Below are 20,328 nucleotides of genomic sequence, written 5' to 3' on the forward strand. Positions count from 1 at the left end.
CTCTCCTTGCTAAGGGCAGATCTACCTCCTCTCCCTTACCCTCTTTCACTTTACTACTCTTCGTTTTACCACCCTCTAAACCCTCGTGGTACAGGGTCGGTAGAAACGTCTCGGCCAAATCGAAACTGGCCGGATTTAAAGTGCTCTCGTTCTCAGCTGCCTTTCTCGACAGGCTGCGAGTGATCGTGCATGCGGGGTAGATCTGGGACTCTAGGGGCGGGACCACAACACTCACCGGCCAGCTTGTCGGCATCATTGCTGCCCAAACCTCACCACCGGCTAAATCGTTACCAAGAAGGACGTCCGCGTCAGTTCTCGGGAATTCTGATCGCACCCCTATTTCAACTGGTCCAGACACCAGCTCACAATCCATAATGACCTTATGTAAGGGCACCATTTCCGTCCCTTTGCTTATTCCTTTCACAGCTACCATTCCCGTCTTGCGACCAAACTCTAGTACCTTACTGCTGATCAACGACAGCTCAGCCCCCGTGTCTCTCCAGATCCGTACGGGAACTGGTGTGTCTCTCTCCCTCGCAGACACGGTTCCGTGTGACAGACAAGTCTCAGACCCTTCTCGTACTCTGTCTACCTGGGGCTCTCTTGTCGATTTACTGATTACCACGGCACATCCGATAGGAACCACTGCTTTCCCTTTTCCTGTCTCTTTCCTCGGAGCAAAGCACCTAGATGCAATATGCCCCCCCCCCCCCCTTTCCACAATTAAAACGGGTCAAGCCCTGAAATCTCTGGCCGTCTGGCCTTTCCCCCTCAACCTTACCACTAGCTCCCGGCGGGACCTCTGCCTCAGCCGGCGGGACCTCTGCCTCAGCCGGCGGGCTTTCTCGATCATTCCCATGGTTTCTCTGGGAACTTTTATTTGAGGAAAACTTTGTCTTGTGGGTTAGGGCATATTCATCTACGAACCTAGCAAATTCTGAGATGGACTTATTCGGCTTCTCATTCAAATACATCGGGATATCCTCCGAAACACAACCTTTAAATTCCTCAATCAGAATTAACTCACTGAGATGCCAATAATCCTCCTCCACTATCTCTGCTGTGCACCAATGGTCCAAGAGCACACCCTTCTCATAGGGAAACTCGGTATACGTCTGATTCCCCCCTTTCTTTACAGTTCTGAACTTTTGTCTATACGCTTCAGGTATTAGCTCATAACTCCGGAGAATGGCCGCCTTTACTTTGTCATAACTCTCCTCCTCTCCCTCCTCCATGGACAACGCCGTATACGCCCGCTGTGCCTTCCCCTTTAACACACTTTGTAACAGCGCCACCCACTGATCTTTGGGCCACTTCTGATACACTGCCACCTTTTCAAAAAGCAAGAAATAACCATCAACATCCGTCTCTACTAACCTCAACTCTCGACTAACATTAAAACGCTCCTCTCGGTCTGACCCTTGATCTCTTCACTCTTGCCTTAACTTCTCCACCTCCAAGTCATGTTTCCTTTGTTTCTCTGCCTCCCCATATTCTCTCTCCTTCTTGGCTCTCTCTCTCCCTTTCTCAGCTCTCTCTTTCCCTTTCTCAGCTCTCTCTTTCCCTTTCTCAGCTCTCTCTTTCCTTTTCTCAGCTCTCTCTTTCCTTTTCTCAGCTCTCTCTTTCCCTTTCTCAGCTCTCTCTTTCCCTTTCTCAGCTGCTTCCAGCTGTTTTAACTGAATTTCATGCTCTCTGTGTTTCTCAGCTCTTTCCTGCTCCCGTGTCACCTCTAACTCCTTTAGCTGGGGCGCATGCTCCCGTGTCACCTCTAACTCCTTTAGCTGGAGCGCATGCTCCCTCTCTCTCTCGGCTCTTTCATTCTCCCATTTCACCTCTAACTCCTTTAGCTGGAGCGCATGCTCCCTCTCTCTCTTGGCCCTTTTCCTCTCTTTCTCTCTCTCAGCTCTTTCATTCTCCTTCTCAGCTGCTTTACCTTAATTGCATGTTCCAACCTTAATTTCTCCAACTCTAACTGAGCCGTCCCACTAGCTGGTACCTTTTCAGGGATATTTTCCAATACCTCAGCTGCAAACACATTCTTCCCAATATAATACTGAGTTATTGCCCTTCGCACTTCCCGCTTTTTCATTGACAACCTCACCTCTGCAAGGTTTAACCCCTTCGCCAAATTTATCAAGTCCAATTTGGTGGCCGCCTCTAGCACCTCCAGAGTCGTGTTCTCTATAAATTCACCCACATCCATCTTTGCTGGTTTCCTGTCTGGCTACCCGTGTAACCAGATCCAAGTTTGGACTTACAAGCCCGATTCACTGGCCTCCCAATTTGGTGTCAAATCTCGAGACGAGAACCCCAAGTTGTTATGAACCCCGTAACTGGGTCACTTACCAGCAAAGATAGAGAGGTCCGTTGAAGTCTGGTGGTACTATTTTAACAGTATTTATTGATAAAAATACACAAAATAATATCAATGCAAACATACAGATAATATACGTCGTCAATACTAAATCTAAAAGCGCGGGTATAATAATAATCAATAAGAAATAGCTCTATCGTTGTCTAGGGGATAATGTATTGTCCGATGGAAATATAAAAGTCACTGTTAGTTCATTCAAGCTGCAGCGTTTTGGTTGGAGAGAAGGATGGGTTAAAACTTGCCCAGTCCCTTTTATGATGTCAATCCTTCGAGAGTCGTTGGGAGTTGGTTTCTCCATTGTTAGCTAAAAGCCGTTCTTCCATGGTAAAAGCCACCGGTTCCGGGGCAAATGGAACCGAACGCACGTGGCCTCCTCCCATCGGCTTCCGCTATTACGGGATCGCTAGCGTTTCTTCTGGTGCGTCTGAGGGGCTGTTCCCACAGACCCTCTTTTATCCTGGCTCACAGGGTCTCAGATGTCAATCAGGTTGGGGGTGATGCAATCCCTCCCTCAACCAGCCCACTTTGCCTGAGGGCTTCCACGTAGCACAGTATTGTAATACACAAGTCCGTTTCCAAGAGACAATGGCCATTTCTCGTAGCTTTATATCGCCGGAGGGGTCAAGACATTCCGCACGTGTCTCTCTCTCTCTCTCTCTCTCTCTCATTTCCTGGGTCTCCTGACCCAAATCAATAGCGATCCTGCGATTCTCACAAAGGAGGGGGCTGCAGGCATAACACCCCCTTTCTTCAACACGTTTTTACCATCGGTAAAAACGGAGTAATACCGAGTCTCACAGGATTTCAGAATCTAACACAATACAAAAGCTTTTCCTTTTCACTACCGAGTAATACAGTTATACATTCAATTCAGCATCTAGACAGTTAACGATTACAGTGTCACTTCCTTTAATATCTTAATATCTTGTACCTTACTAAAGTCTTGTAGCATCAGACTTCAATTTAATAACCACCTATTTTATTTTTTTCCTTCAGCAAACAAAAACTAAAGAGTTGTGATCTTAGCTTACGTGTATCCACAAAAGTTCATGCAAATACTAATCTTTCTGTTGCTTTCAAACTTAACAGGTAGGCTTCCATGGGGTTTTCTTCATTATTCACATGCTTTGTCGAAATCCCGTAAAACCGGCTTTTGCTATTTAAAAATGGCATCCCCATTAACCATCGCCTCTTTTCCGGTTAGTTCCCACGTGGGGAGCTTGAGTACCCTGGCGAAATAGGCTTTCACCTGCTTCTTTCATAGGAGTTATTTTATCAACACCGTGTCCCAAACTTAGACCATCTTCTGCATTTCCACCCAATTCTTTAATTTTACGCAAGTTGCTAGCTTTCTCTTCAGGACCCTTCAGGCTATTAGTGTTTAGTTCGAACTCTTTGTTCAAGCAGCATTTCAAATTCTGCCTTTTCACACCACACTCTGGAAAAACAATACCATGGGGGGCCCCCATCATCTTCCAACTCAATCTGTAAGCGATCCGCAGGCTTTAAATTTTCTTCATTCGATTTGGGTACTACATATTTCCCATTTCCTTCAATAATAATATTTATCTCCCCACTTTTGATTTCCACATTAACTTTTAACACACCGTCGAGCACAAACACCTGGGAACTCTCACTTCCCACTATTACCAAGGTTAACCGTTTCTTCACTGAACCAAGTCTATCTAACCCACAAGGACTGCATTCCCTTTCAACTGAATCAAACACCTCAAACTTTTTCTGAGCTCCGTTACTAGGTTCAGTACCACGTGCATCCCCATCTTGGACACACTCAAACGGGACATTGGCCTCTTTCAGGCTTTCAATACCCGTACCAGGTCCAAATTCTAAATTCCCGATTCTCCCAGCTACTCTCTGGGCAACTCCCTTCTGGAGTAAACTCAACCCCGCGGGCTGAAACAACCTCATCTGCCAACCCAGCAGACTTCTTCAAGGTAAGGGCACCCTTTTCATCTAGGACTGCCCTCATTTCATTATCGGGAACACCTTTAGAATTTTCAACTTCTTCAAACAGTTCTGCCAAACCAGACAGATCATCCATGTCCAACCCTGGACCTCTTAACCGCTCTATCTGTTTCTCATCTTTATCTTCTGCCTCTAGAACTTCTCTCCTTGCTAAGGGCAGATCTACCTCCTCTCCCTTACCCTCTTTCACTTTACTACTCTTCGTTTTACCACCCTCTAAACCCTCGTGGTACAGGGTCGGTAAAAACGTCTCGGCCAAATCGAAACTGGCCGGATTTAAAGTGCTCTCGTTCTCAGCTGCCTTTCTCGACAGGCTGCGAGTGATCGTGCATGCGGGGTAGATCTGGGACTCTAGGGGCGGGACCACAACACTCACCGGCCAGCTTGTCGGCATCATTGCTGCCCAAACCTCACCACCGGCTAAATCGTTACCAAGAAGGACGTCCGCGTCAGTTCTCGGGAATTCTGATCGCACCCCTATTTCAACTGGTCCAGACACCAGCTCACAATCCATAATGACCTTATGTAAGGGCACCATTTCCGTCCCTTTGCTTATTCCTTTCACAGCTACCATTCCCGTCTTGCGACCAAACTCTAGTACCTTACTGCTGATCAACGACAGCTCAGCCCCCGTGTCTCTCCAGATCCGTACGGGAACTGGTGTGTCTCTCTCCCTCGCAGACACGGTTCCGTGTGACAGACAAGTCTCAGACCCTTCTCGTACTCTGTCTACCTGGGGCTCTCTTGTCGATTTACTGATTACCACGGCACATCCGATAGGAACCACTGCTTTCCCTTTTCCTGTCTCTTTCCTCGGAGCAAAGCACCTAGATGCAATATGCCCCCCCCCCCCTTTCCACAATTAAAACGGGTCAAGCCCTGAAATCTCTGGCCGTCTGGCCTTTCCCCCTCAACCTTACCACTAGCTCCCGGCGGGACCTCTGCCTCAGCCGGCGGGACCTCTGCCTCAGCCGGCGGGCTTTCTCGATCATTCCCATGGTTTCTCTGGGAACTTTTATTTGAGGAAAACTTTGTCTTGTGGGTTAGGGCATATTCATCTACGAACCTAGCAAATTCTGAGATGGACTTATTCGGCTTCTCATTCAAATACATCGGGATATCCTCCGAAACACAACCTTTAAATTCCTCAATCAGAATTAACTCACTGAGATGCCAATAATCCTCCTCCACTATCTCTGCTGTGCACCAATGGTCCAAGAGCACACCCTTCTCATAGGGAAACTCGGTATACGTCTGATTCCCCCCTTTCTTTACAGTTCTGAACTTTTGTCTATACGCTTCAGGTATTAGCTCATAACTCCGGAGAATGGCCGCCTTTACTTTGTCATAACTCTCCTCCTCTCCCTCCTCCATGGACAACGCCGTATACGCCCGCTGTGCCTTCCCCTTTAACACACTTTGTAACAGCGCCACCCACTGATCTTTGGGCCACTTCTGATACACTGCCACCTTTTCAAAAAGCAAGAAATAACCATCAACATCCGTCTCTACTAACCTCAACTCTCGACTAACATTAAAACGCTCCTCTCGGTCTGACCCTTGATCTCTTCACTCTTGCCTTAACTTCTCCACCTCCAAGTCATGTTTCCTTTGTTTCTCTGCCTCCCCATATTCTCTCTCCTTCTTGGCTCTCTCTCTCCCTTTCTCAGCTCTCTCTTTCCCTTTCTCAGCTCTCTCTTTCCCTTTCTCAGCTCTCTCTTTCCCTTTCTCAGCTCTCTCTTTCCTTTTCTCAGCTCTCTCTTTCCTTTTCTCAGCTCTCTCTTTCCTTTTCTCAGCTCTCTCTTTCCCTTTCTCAGCTCTCTCTTTCCCTTTCTCAGCTGCTTCCAGCTGTTTTAACTGAATTTCATGCTCTCTGTGTTTCTCAGCTCTTTCCTGCTCCCGTGTCACCTCTAACTCCTTTAGCTGGGGCGCATGCTCCCGTGTCACCTCTAACTCCTTTAGCTGGAGCGCATGCTCCCTCTCTCTCTCGGCTCTTTCATTCTCCCATTTCACCTCTAACTCCTTTAGCTGGAGCGCATGCTCCCTCTCTCTCTTGGCCCTTTTCCTCTCTTTCTCTCTCTCAGCTCTTTCATTCTCCTTCTCAGCTGCTTTACCTTAATTGCATGTTCCAACCTTAATTTCTCCAACTCTAACTGAGCCGTCCCACTAGCTGGTACCTTTTCAGGGATATTTTCCAATACCTCAGCTGCAAACACATTCTTCCCAATATAATACTGAGTTATTGCCCTTCGCACTTCCCGCTTTTTCATTGACAACCTCACCTCTGCAAGGTTTAACCCCTTCGCCAAATTTATCAAGTCCAATTTGGTGGCCGCCTCTAGCACCTCCAGAGTCGTGTTCTCTATAAATTCACCCACATCCATCTTTGCTGGTTTCCTGTCTGGCTACCCGTGTAACCAGATCCAAGTTTGGACTTACAAGCCCGATTCACTGGCCTCCCAATTTGGTGTCAAATCTCGAGACGAGAACCCCAAGTTGTTATGAACCCCGTAACTGGGTCACTTACCAGCAAAGATAGAGAGGTCCGTTGAAGTCTGGTGGTACTATTTTAACAGTATTTATTGATAAAAATACACAAAATAATATCAATGCAAACATACAGATAATATACGTCGTCAATACTAAATCTAAAAGCGCGGGTATAATAATAATCAATAAGAAATAGCTCTATCGTTGTCTAGGGGATAATGTATTGTCCGATGGAAATATAAAAGTCACTGTTAGTTCATTCAAGCTGCAGCGTTTTGGTTGGAGAGAAGGATGGGTTAAAACTTGCCCAGTCCCTTTTATGATGTCAATCCTTCGAGAGTCGTTGGGAGTTGGTTTCTCCATTGTTAGCTAAAAGCCGTTCTTCCATGGTAAAAGCCACCGGTTCCGGGGCAAATGGAACCGAACGCACGTGGCCTCCTCCCATCGGCTTCCGCTATTACGGGATCGCTAGCGTTTCTTCTGGTGCGTCTGAGGGGCTGTTCCCACAGACCCTCTTTTATCCTGGCTCACAGGGTCTCAGATGTCAATCAGGTTGGGGGTGATGCAATCCCTCCCTCAACCAGCCCACTTTGCCTGAGGGCTTCCACGTAGCATAGTATTGTAATACACAAGTCCGTCTCCAAGAGACAATGGCAGTTTCCCGTAGCTTTATATCGCCGGGGGGTGGGGGGGGGGTCAAGACATTCTGCAGGTCTCTCTCTCATTTCCTGGGTCTCCTGACCCAAATCAATAGCGATCCTGCGATTCTCAAAAAGGAGGGGGCTGCAGGCGTAACACTTGAAATTAATCTATTTCTTTTTCATAAATTTTAAAGCTCATAAGGCAAACATAATAAATTTCTGTTAAATAACTGACTTAAGCCAAATGGGAATTAATTTTTCTTAAGGTAGGTTCAGTAGATTTAATTTAAATAAAGGTTGTAAATTGATTTTAATTAATGCTATTTACAACATGAAAATTTATTGACAATGTTGAATAGTAAGGTTACTAAAAAAAACCTTAAGACAAAGCAATAGAAATAGAAATGTAGTCCAAAATACAATTTTATAGAAGACTTTGGAAAAAAAACAATTTCTTACTAAGTGACATGATTAGGATCAAATGTAGGCCTAGCATGTGAAACTTGTGCTTGTTTTTTTGCTACACAAATACTCAGTTCTGGGTCAAACTTAAGATAAGCACACAAGGATTTCACCTTAAAACTGAATTGAGACCATTTCTATTCTTGCTGTTGATGCTTGTTAAACAAGAAAAAAAGCTTGCTCATACATGTAAGAAGTTGAAAACTGCAGCAAAATGTTCATTGTTTTCCTATGAACAGCAGTTTACTCTTCTTTCACAGAAATCCAGAACTTGGCCAGTGGCAGGACAGTAAATCTCATCTTGAATGCACAATCAGACCTGCAACTTATAAAGTTCTTCTGCTTCTCTAAAAGCGAAGTTCTCAAGGTGAGCAGAAGATTCAGAGAAACGGTCCCTCACCCAGTCAGACATTTGTGTTCAAAGGGAGGGAAAATACTGTTCAATTTTGTTCTGCAGTTCTTCCAGGTGGTTTACAATAAGACTCAAGACTTTCTGATATCCTTCCTCACTCTCAAGCCCAAGCAGCAGTGGAAGCATTTCAAGATTTCCTTCTGCAACATGGTTTTTCCAAAGATTGTTTTCTTTTAAATCCAAGAATCTTGTCACTTGAACTTAAAAAATTTTCTGCAGGGCCATGCAGAGACTTGTTCAACTAGTTCATCTGATGAAAAAATGTCTGCTAAGTAAGCTAGTTTCTACAGCCATTCTTCATCTTCAGAGCACTCAGCCCCCCCAAGACAGACTTTTTGTTTCCAGATATGAAGACCAAACATTAAATATATCTTGGCCTTTGTTTGTTTCAGGCAGCTCTTTGTAACAGAAAAAAAGTTTTCTTGAATTTCACCATCACTTACAAATCTTATAAATGCTACAATATGACATTTATTGGTAAAATATGTTGACTCATCAACCTGGATATAGAAGCTGTTAGTTTTCAGTTTACCACACAAAATCTCTTTAGCATCATATGACATGTCATCAATATGCCAACTTGTTGTACTGTTTTGAAAGTGAAACCTTTTCAATTTCTCACACTGTATCTTGTCCTAGCATTTTACCCATTATAATTTTACATGCTGGCGTTATTAGATTCTCAGCAGTTTTGTGACTGTTCCTTTTCTGGGTAATATGTTCTGCTACTAATAAATTTGCTTCCTGAATCCTTTTACTGACTGTGACTTTATTAATAAAAGCATTACTCTGTTTGTTTTGAGATTCCAATAACTGTTTAAAATAATCAGCATTTTTACGTGTCATATGGCTGTGATATGTAGTTAAGTGTCTTTTCACACTTTGCTGAAGCCACTGCTGCATTTCTAAGTTGTTTACCACAGACTAGGCGCAATGGAAAAGACAACTCGGATCACCAGAACATGTAAAACGCAAAGATAAGTAGCTTTCATTATTAAGACGGGTATTTTTGTGTCCGTCGTTGCACTAGTGCAATGAAGTGACTCAGAAGATTGTAATTCTTTATCATTAACTTTTTAAATCAGAATTGTCCACAGGACTAGGTCCTCATCCATCTCACACCTCCTCTTCAAAAATCATCACTCTGGACTGTCAGGCATGTTTGTAAAACACAGAGTTAATATAATACCCCTGTGTATCTTACCCAGGGAATGACTGATATCACAGCCCAGGTTGGATAAGCCAATTCAATGCTTGGAAAATACACTTCACACTCCTCATCAGCCTACTGTCCTCCGCTCCATTGCAATACAGCACTCAACAGTCATTAATGGCCTCACCGATCTCGCGTCAAAAACTGAGAATGGACTCAACCACATAAACAGTCTTACTGTGCACTGCCACTGGGCTGAGAAACCTCTAACGAGATTTCTAAAGGGGCTGCTCAGTCATTGAGAGTGCTAACATCACACATCGCACAATGTTTTTTTTAAATCACGATCTCTCACAGAACCCTGTTTGAGAAACCCTGATTTAAACCATTGAATGTCCAGCAGTTTTATAAATTATTCTGCAGTTTTCTGCTTTGCACAGGATCCATTTATTTCTCTTACCAGTTATCAATAAATGCTTTTCTATTCTTTTTTTAACTTTTATCTGTTTCAAAATACATTCATTTCTGACAAATGGGTGCAGTACTTCTTCAGAAACTTCCAGATTCAGCATTTCATTTCTATTCTAGCAATCAAACTCCCTATAGGATTGTGATTTAAGAAATACTAACATTTTGAGTGTTTTTTTAATTCCAAATCTCTCTTGGGACTCTACAGCTACTGTAACTCACTGTTAATTATTAACCATTTGGCAAAGAAAATATTGGAACTTCTTACTTTCTTCCAAAGATCCCTTACCACACATCACTATAAACCCTCAGTGCCATTCACACTGGGGGATTTCACACTTCTGAATTACTGCAACCACACCAACTTGTTATTACTTTCAACACTATGATCTAATTAATCTAAAGTCTATTATCCCCTACCCACTGACCCATCGCACACAACCAACACAAGTCTTATTTAAAAGACTGGCAGTCTTAATGTTTCTTGCAAGTCTGGTTCTGAATTATTTAAACTCAAAACTTCTGTGCCAGATTTCCTTTCTAAAAGGATGTAGAGATACTTATGAAGTAGGAAGTTTGTGCTCCCAACATACTATGCAAAAATGTTTACTTTATTATCCTCTATTTACAAATATTAATGTGGAAATTAAAACTGAATTATCACAGAAATGTTTATATATCATAAAATTTTTACAATGCTAGTATCTTTTAAGTAATATGTTTATAATAAACTCCCTAAAGAGAGGATTGTTCAACCAGCCATTTGACCTCCTGTCAGTAGGCAGATACTTTCTGGCTCCCATTCATTGGCTGTCAGCAATGCAGAAGTTTCAAAATATGTGTTTGGTTTCAAAGTCTAAAAGTTATGCAGTTCAGTTATAGATTTACAGATTTTTCACCAGAAATAGTTTCAAAATCACCTAATGTCAGTTACTGAAAGTGATACTAATTCTGTGACAGAGGTAAAAAAAATACACTTGAAAACAGAGTATAGAATTTCAATGGTAATATTTAAAACTATATTTATATTATTATAAATATAATAATAGCATATTAGAGAATAGCATATTTTAAATTAAACTAATTGACCCTAAAAAACTAAAGAAAACCATTTTAATTATAATATCAGTGAATTATATCAAAATAAATGAAAAATGAAATGTAGCTCTTATGATAAATAAAATATATTTAGATCTATCATTGATGAATTCAGAGTTCATACCTTGAGTGAGCCCATTTTTGTTCCGCTTAGTTGTGTTTAAATAATGTACAGAAGGTCCAAATTTCAAACCAACCAGAGGTAGTACTCAGAGAAGAAAGAACTTTGCAGCTGTAGGGGAGCAGACTTTATATGACTGACATTGCAATAGGCATGCTCCAAAACTGATGCAATCAATCTGGTTAAAATAAATAAAAGTGCAATGAGAGTAAGTGAAGTGATCAAACATGGAGAATAAAAAGGGAGTATGAAGTGTGAAAATAATAAAAATCTATTAAATGGAAGAAAATAAGAAGGAAAAGGAATAGAGAAGCAGGACACTATATTTTCAGAATGTTGAACCTGAATTTCATACCTAATCTGGAACAAACTATATAATTATCTACATATCACTTTTTAAAATTCTTCTGTGTATTACATACACTTGCATTTATGATCCATTCCTAAGCCTCCATGGGAAGATGGCTATCAACCACCTATTGCAATCTTGGTGAGTTCACACAGCTTTAATTAGAGTTGCAGAATCTTGTTTAGTGATGAACTAGCAGTACAGAGCAGGATTTTGTGAGATTAGGAGGATAAATTGCAAGTGATAATGAGAACTTGCATTTGCCCACTGACTGATTCTCATCAAATAGTGGCCGTTTCCAGTTTGCGACATGCTGTTGAAAAGTATTGGTACAGTAGCTCGAAGTGCATTTTGTAGATGGTCAATGCTGCTCCAGTGGTGGGAATATTTAGATGGCAGATGGGATCATAATCGGTGTGTTATTTGGTTAAGTATGATGTGAAACTGCACTACAAGTAGTCATTCAGTCAAGTTAAAAGTCATATTGCAGCTTTTGTTTCCTGAACTTTATCTCTCTGACTGGAGGGCAAAGATTACTTCAAACTTAATTTCTTCACTAATTGACCTTACTTAGTTTACAGCACTGGACAGTCAACATGCCTTTTTGGTTTAGTGCTTGTTGATGTGTTAAATGTTCCCTCCCCTCAGGTACAATTATTTTCCACTTCAGTATCATCATCACCTCATCCTATTAAAACTGTCCTTAATCTCATTGTTCTTTCAAACCAATATCCTGCCTCTGCCCTGTCTTTTCACTCTTATCATGACCACCTAGCTCCGTGCTTAGATCTCTTTAAGTGGGTTTTGTTTCTTTACAGGGTCATAAGAGTTCAAGTGAACTTCTGCGATTTTGGCCATTGTCTATTTTCCTTTAAACCTTGCACCTTTGAGTTGGTTAGGTACAGCATACACCTTGGACAGCTTTTAAGCACTGCACAGCTTGCTGGAGTTATTCTCACTTTTCCCCTCCATTCTTTATTAATTTATAGCTGTAAACTTACTTTCTCACCACCCTAAGTACTCACAAACAAACACAATCTCCAATCCCAAATTTATCTTCCTATACGTATTTACCTGTAGACATTTGAGGGCATCTTTCCTACAGTAGATATCAAATCAGCTTGCTCAGCATTTATGTCCTCAGCTGTTGTGCTAGAAAAGAAAGAAGCAAGACATGTTTAAGGAGATGCAAGCATGCAGTTACAGGATTGTCTGGAACTCCAACCAAAATAATAATCTACACACCGTAGTCGACTAAGTGGAAAATGAAATTTAAAACCTCACGTTTTCTCTGCACCCAGATCCAACTGCAGTATCTATTATTCTTGGCTACAAGATCACAAGAGTCTAACATTCAGTCCCTAATGTGTTAACTTATTCCACTTAAATTTTAAGAAGATCAAAACTATTGTCTTTCATTTCCAGAAAAAACTCCATAGCCTTATAACAAATATCATCACTGCTGTTGCTCATACTTCCCTTCATTTTTCCAGGTACACAGGTAAGATTCAGCATTTATCGCCCATCCTTACATACCTTTAAGATGGTAGCTGTGAGCCAAGCTGTTGAAGTTGTGCAATGTTTCTGGCAAAACTACACCCACAATAACTTTGGAAAGTTCTAGTTTCTGACCCAACAATAGAGAAACGGCAATTTTTTCCCCGAGTTAAGATGGTATGCAAAGGCGCAATCTGCAAGTGGTCGTGTTGTTAAGTGCTTGCTCCCCTTGCTATTCTTAATGTTAGAATTCCAACTACTGTTAAAGTAGTCCAGGTTTGTAAATGCAGTGTACTTCATGGATGCCAGATATTGGATCAACATTACAAAGTTGGTGGATGAGAGTGTTTTGTCCAGAAGATGTTGATATCTGTCAAACTAGAAGTTGTATTAATTCAAGCAAGTGGAGAATATTCTATTTCATTCCAGACATATGCTTTGTAAGTTATAGAAAGCGCTACAGTGTCAAGAGATAAGTTGCTCACAACAAAACATGTGCTCTTATAGCCACAACATTTATATGGCTGGTCCAACTGAGTTTCCAGTCAATTTCCAGGAGGTTGAAATTGGTAACTATTGCAACATGAAGGCAAGATCTTGCATTCACAAGGATTGTTTGTAGGTCATCTGCACCAGCCTGATTAGCAACACAAGGTCAAATATGTTTGTTCGTGAGTACCGCACTGGGTCTGAAGCAGAAAATGCTCTTTACAACTCAGTTTGCTCAATTAGTGGTGGCTCTACCAAGCCATTCCTGGTGATGGACAATTAAGTCGTTCACCCAGTATACATTGTGGATCCTTGCTACATTAAATGCTTTTTGCAAGATTTGTTCAAAATGGTAAAAGCAGAAAATGTCAGAATCATACAAGGCCATATCTGAGAGAAGAGAAATAGAGTTAATGTTTCAGCCCAAATACTCTGTCAGAACTGGGAGTAGACAAAGGAAGCTTGTTGAGCTGCAAGGATGAGGAAGGGAGATTGATACTGCAGTGCAATTTCAGCAAAAAACAGTACAAATGCACCAAAGACCCTTTTGTTAAAATGGCTAACAGACCATTTGCTCTCTAAATCATCGGCTGCATTTTCAAATTGACCTCAGTGACTTGTGTACACGTGCACCAGGTCCCTTTGAATATTAACATTTCCCAATCTCTAACCATTTAACAAACACTCGGTTTTGATTATCTTCACCAAAATAGATGACCTTTTCATTTTCCCCACATTATCCACTGTTACATTCTTGCCATTTAACTTTACACATTCTGCAAAATTCCTGTACAAAATCATACTTAGTATCTCACCCAGTTTGGTACCTTCATTGAACGTGGAAATATGACGATTGGTCTCCTCAACCAAATTGCTGATATGGATTGTAAATAACCATATAACAATTACAGCATGGAGACAGGCCATCTCGGCTCTTCTAGTCCGAGCCGAACGCTTACTCTCACCTAGTCCCACTGACCCACACTCAGCCCATAACCCTCCATTCCTTTCCTGTCCATACATCTATCCAATTTTACTTTAAATGACAGTACCAAACCTGCCTCTACCACTTCAACTGGAAGCTCGTTCCACACAGCTACCACTCTGAGTAAAGAAATTCCCCCTCGTGTTACCCTTAAACTTGTGCCCCCTAACTCTCAACTCATGTCCTCTTGTTTGAATCTCCCCTACTCTCAATGGAAAAAGCCTATCCACGTCTACTCTATCTATCCCCCTCATAATTTTAAATACCTCTATCAAGTCCCCCCTCAACCTTCTATGCTCCAAAGAATAAAAACCTAACTTGATCAACCTTTCCCTGTAACTTAGGTGCTGAAACCCAGGTAACATCCTAGTAAATCTTCTCTGTACTCTCTCTATCTTGTTGACATCTTTCTATAATTCGGTGACCAGAACTGTACACAATATTCCATATTCGGCCTTACCAATGCCTTGTACAATTTTAACATTACATCCCAACTCCTATACCCAATGCTCTGATTTATAAAGGCCAACATAACAAAAGCTTTCTTCACCACCCTATCCACATGAGATTCCACCTTCAGGAAACTATGCACCATTATTCCTAGATCACTCTGTTCTAATGCATTCTTCAATGCCCTACCATTTACCATGTATGTCCTATTTGGATTATTCCTACCAAAATGTAGCACCTCACACTTATCAGCATTAAACACCATCTGCCATCTCTCAGCCCACTCTTCTAACTGGCCTGAATCTCTCTGCAAGCTTTGAAAACCTATTTCATTATCCACAACACCACCTACCTTAGTATCATCTGCATACTTACTAATCCAATTTACCACCCCATCATTCAGATCATTAATGTATACAACAAACAACATTGGACCCAGTACAGATCCCTGAGGCACACCATTAGTCACCGACCTCCAACCTGACAAACAGTTATCCACCACTACTCTCTGGCATCTCCCATCCAGCCACTGTTGAATCCATTTTACTACTTCAATATTAATACCTAACGATTGAACCTTTCTAACTAACCTTCCGTGTGGAACCTTGTCAAAGGCCTTACTGAAGTCCATATAGACAACATCCACTGCTTTACCCTTGTCAACTTTCCTCGTAACCTCTTCAAAAAATTCAGTAAGATTTGTCAAACATGATCTTCCATGCAGAAACCCATGTTGACTGTTCCTAATCAGACCCTGTTTATCCAGATAATTATATATACCATCTTTAAGAATACTTTCCATTAATTTACCCACCACTGACGTCAAACTGACAGTCCTATATTTGCTAGGTTTACTCTTAGAACCTTTTTTAAACAATGGAACCATATGAGCAATACACCAATCCTTTGGCACCAACCCCGTTTCTAATGACATTTGAAATATTTCTGTCAAAGCCCCTGCTATTTCTACACTAACTTCCCTCAAGGTCCTAGGGAATATCATGTCAGGACCCGGAGATTTATCCGCTTTTATATTCCTTAAAAGCACCAGTACTTCATCCTCTTTAATCGGCATAGTTTCCATAACTTCCCTACTTGTTTCCCTTACCTTACACAATTCAATATCCTTCTCTTTAGTGAATACTGAAGAAAAGAAATTGTTCAAAATCTCCCCCATCTCTTTCGACTCCACACAAGGCTGTCCACTCTGATTTTCTAAGGGACTAATTTTATCCCTCACTATCCTTTTGCTATTAATATAACTGTAGAAACCCTTCGGATTTATTTTCACCTTACTTGCCAAAGCAAACTCGTATCTCCTTTTAGCTTTTCTAATTTCTTTCTTAAGATTCTTCTTACATTCTTTATATTCCTCGAGCACCTCATTTACTCCATGCTGCCTATATTTATTGTAGATATCTTTTTCCTAACCAAGTTTCCAATATCCCTTGAAAACCATGGCTCTCTCAAACTTTTAACCTTTCCTTTCAACCTAACAGGAACATAAAGATTCTGTACCCTCAAAATTTCACCTTTAAATGACCGCCATTTCTCTATTACATCCTTCCCATAAAACAAGTTGTCCCAATCCACTCCTTCTAAATCCTTTCACATCTTCTCAAAGTTAGCCTTTCCCCAATTAAAAATCGCAACCCTGGGTCCAGTCCTATCCTTGTCCATTAATTATATTGAAACTAATTGTATTGTGATTACTGGACCCGAAGTGCTCCCCACCACATACCTCCGTCTCCTGACCTATTTCATTCCCTAACAGAAGATCCAAAACTGCCCCTTCTCTAGTGTTGCTGCAAAAATCTATCTTGCACACATTTTACAAACTCCAAACCATCCAGCCCTTTTACAGTATAGGCTTCCCAGTCTATGTGTGGAAAATTAAAATCTCCCACAATCACAACCCTGTGCTTACTACAAATATCTGCTATCTCCTTGCAAATTTGCTCCTCCAATTCTTGCTCCCCATTAGGGTCTATAATACACCCCTATAAGTGTTACTACACCTTTCCCATTCCTCAATTCCACCCAAATAGCCTGTCTAGACGAGCCCTCTAATCTATCCTGCCAGAGCACCGCTGTAATATTTTCACTGACAAGCATTGCAACACCTCCCCCTCTTGTCCCTCCGATTCAATCACACCTGAAGCAACGAAATCCAGGAATATTTAGTTGCCAATCACACCCCTCCTGCAACCATGTTTCACTAATAGCTACAACATCATATTTCCAGGTATCAATCCATGCTCTAAGCTCATCCACCTTTCTTACAATGCTCCTAGCATTAAAATAAAAGCATTTAACAGATTCTCCACCTCTTCCTCTCTGTTTATCTCTAACAGTACAAAGAACTTTACTGTCTTCTTTTTCTTCCTTCTCCCTTACATCTGTTCCTACACTCTGGTTCCCCTCCCCCCTTGTATCTAGTTTAAATCCACTGGAGCCTCTCTAGCAAACCTACCTGCAAGAATATCTGTCCCCCTTCAGTTCAGATGTAAACCGTCCCACCGGAACAGGTCCCACCTTCCCTGGAAAACTGTCCAATTATCTATAAATCTGAAGCCCTCCCTCCTGCACCAGTCACGTGTTGATCTGCACTTTCTTACTATTTCTAAACCCACCTGCACGTGGCACTGCTAGCAATCCTGAGATTGTTATCCTGGATGTCCTGTCCTTTAACTTAGCACCTAGCTCCCTAAACTCAACTTTCAGGACCTCCTCACTCTTCCTACCCACGTCATTGGTCCCTATATGGACCACGACATCTGGCTGCTCACCCTCCCTTTTGAGAATATTGAGAACTTGATCCGAGATATCGCGGACCCTGGCACCAGGGAAGCAACAGACCATCCGGGATATTTGGACCCTAAGGCACAAATCCCTGGGTATCCCACAAATCACAAACTGCCAAGCCAAGGAGGATCCATTTAGTGCCACTCTTTGCATAGTCTGATAACCATACTAGTGCATTATCGCCAATAGAGTTGAATGTGTTTTAACTTTATCATAAGCGAATAAAACAAGAGGACCTAGATTTAGGGCAAGGAATAAGAGAAGGGGACTCTCTTCCTACCCAGTGAAAAGATCCCCTTCAGATTTGAAATGCCTCAGCACGTGGTGGAAGCAGTGATGCTGGCAACATTTTGTAAGTTTTAGGTTCATAGAATAAAACAGCAATGGAATAGGCCCTTTGAGCCAACTGATACAGACCAAAGGCTTATCCTATTTGCCTCTGTGTAGCCATTTCCCTCCAAACCTTTTCTATCTGTGTACAGGTCCAAATGACATTTAAACATTGTAATTGTTGCTTTTCTACCATTTTCTCCAGCAGCACATTCCATATAACAAGATATCTAGGTCTTGTAATCAGTGCCCCAATTGATGAAGGAAAACATACCAGTTTCTTCACCACCCTGTCCAAACTACCCAAGTACATGCAGCCCTAAGTCTCTCTGTTGTACAATACTCACCATTACTCTGACAAACTACATTCCTTGTCTTCAATTGCATCTGGCATTGCTTTGTCCACTTTCCCAGTTGATCTCATGCTGTTGTAATTTTGAACAACAACTGCCCTGCCTTTGTCAATACCATATAACAATTACAGCAGAGAAACAGGCCATCTCGGCCCTTCTAGTCCATGCCGAACACTTACTCACTCTTACCTAGTCCCACCTACCTGCACTCAGCTCATAACCCTTCATTCCTTTCCTGTCCATATACCTATCCATTTTCTTTTTAAATGACAAAATTGAACCTGCCTCTACCACTTCTACTGGGAGCTCGTTCCACACAGCTACCACTCTCTGAGTAAAGAAGTTCCTTCTCGTGTTTTGCCTCTTAACTCTCAACTCATGTCCTCTTGTTTGAATCTCCCCCACTTTCAATGGAAAAAGCCTATCCACGTCAACTCTATCTATCCCCCCCTCATAATTTTAAATACCTCTATCAAGTCCCCCCCTCAACCTTCTACGCTCCAAAGAATAAAGACCTAACTTGTTCAACCTTTCTCTGCAACTTAAATCTCCTCTGTACTCTATTTTGATGACATCCTTCCTATAATCTGGTGACCAGAACTGTACACAATACTCCAAATTTGACCTTAACAATGCCTTGTACAATTTTAACATTACATCCTAACTCCTATACTCAATGCTCTGATTTATAAAGGGCAGCATACCAAAAGCTTTCTTCACCACCCTATCCACATGAGATTCCACCTTCAGGGAACTATGCACCATTATTCCTAGATCACTCTGCTCTACTGCATTCTACAATGCCCTACATACCCTCAAATAAAAAATCCTTCAAATTAGCGAAACACAATTTCCCAAACACTGCACCATGCTACCACTAATCAGAACTTGCCTTTCCAAATTCTCTTTCTCAGAATCCCTTCCAGTAACCATCCCACTGATGAAGCAAGATTGCCAGCCTGTGGTTCTCTAGCATTTTTTGTAGTCCTTTTTAAATTAAGGCACCACATCAGCTACTTGAGTCTTCTGTACCTGTATAAAAAAAAAATTAGCAGGACCCTAGCAACTTCATCCTTTGCTTCCCACAGGATATACTTTGTCAGGCCCAGGGATTTATCCACTGTTATATGCTTCAAGAGCACCCCCTTTTTCATAATATCCATATTTTTCAGGTAATCACTGCTCTCTTCCCTGAACTCACCAGCTTTCATAACTCCCACAGTAGATACATTTAAAAGGCATTTATTTAAGACCTCGTCCATCTCGTGACATCATTGGGCAGATAATGTTATGGACCAAGTACTAGAAGATGGGATTAAAGTAAATGGGTCCCACTGGTTAGCATGAACATGGGGGCCTTTTACCATGCTTTATAACTCCGTCTATAATTAATCTCTTGTGTAGGATTACCAAAAAACCAAACATAACAGATCCACCAGTTTCCCCATATTTACTCCATAGCTCAAATACTCAAAATACCCTAATTCCAGTAGTTAGCCAAACACAACTTTCATAAATTGATGCTGATTCTGCTCAGTCTTTGTGAGGAGTTCTATTATTACATCCTTAAATGTTGATTCTTGCATTTCTCCCCGTATCACTGATGTTAGGCAGTTACTCATTTTCATTGACTTCCTTTCAAGCTACTTTAACAAGTCAAAAGGATGGTTAAAAAGGGAGAAAATAGCAAAGGCTTAATCAGAGAGTGTAACTAAATCCCATGTGTATGATTATCTTAAAAAATTTGTTTATTTTGAAGTCTCTTTTTGAAACTCTTCTTTGAAGTCAAAAAATTTGAGAAAATTAATCCTATTATGTCTACATGATTCAAAAATCAGCTGTCTGCCTTCCAACACTAGGTCTGC

At 41.6% G+C, this 20,328-nt stretch overlaps 1 protein-coding gene across 3 annotated transcripts in view; it reads right to left on the bottom strand.

Annotated features, from left to right (window-relative positions):
* The window catches only part of hgd (homogentisate 1,2-dioxygenase), a 47,057-nt gene extending 35,722 nt beyond the window's left edge, over window positions 1-11,335 (bottom strand). Inside the window, exon 1 of one of the 3 annotated variants that reach the window (XM_059968443.1) lies at window positions 461-706. Coding sequence is in view for 2 of the 3 variants with exons in the window: in XM_059968441.1 (XP_059824424.1) it covers window positions 236-433 (198 nt within the window). In the remaining variant the exon portion in view is untranslated. The other 2 variants (XM_059968441.1, XM_059968442.1) reach the window with 2 other exon arrangements.
* Between the last annotated feature and the right edge of the window lie 8,993 nt (window positions 11,336-20,328).

This window comes from Hypanus sabinus, chromosome 4 (assembly GCF_030144855.1).
Source record: "Hypanus sabinus isolate sHypSab1 chromosome 4, sHypSab1.hap1, whole genome shotgun sequence".
NCBI classification, from domain to species: domain Eukaryota; kingdom Metazoa; phylum Chordata; class Chondrichthyes; order Myliobatiformes; family Dasyatidae; genus Hypanus; species Hypanus sabinus.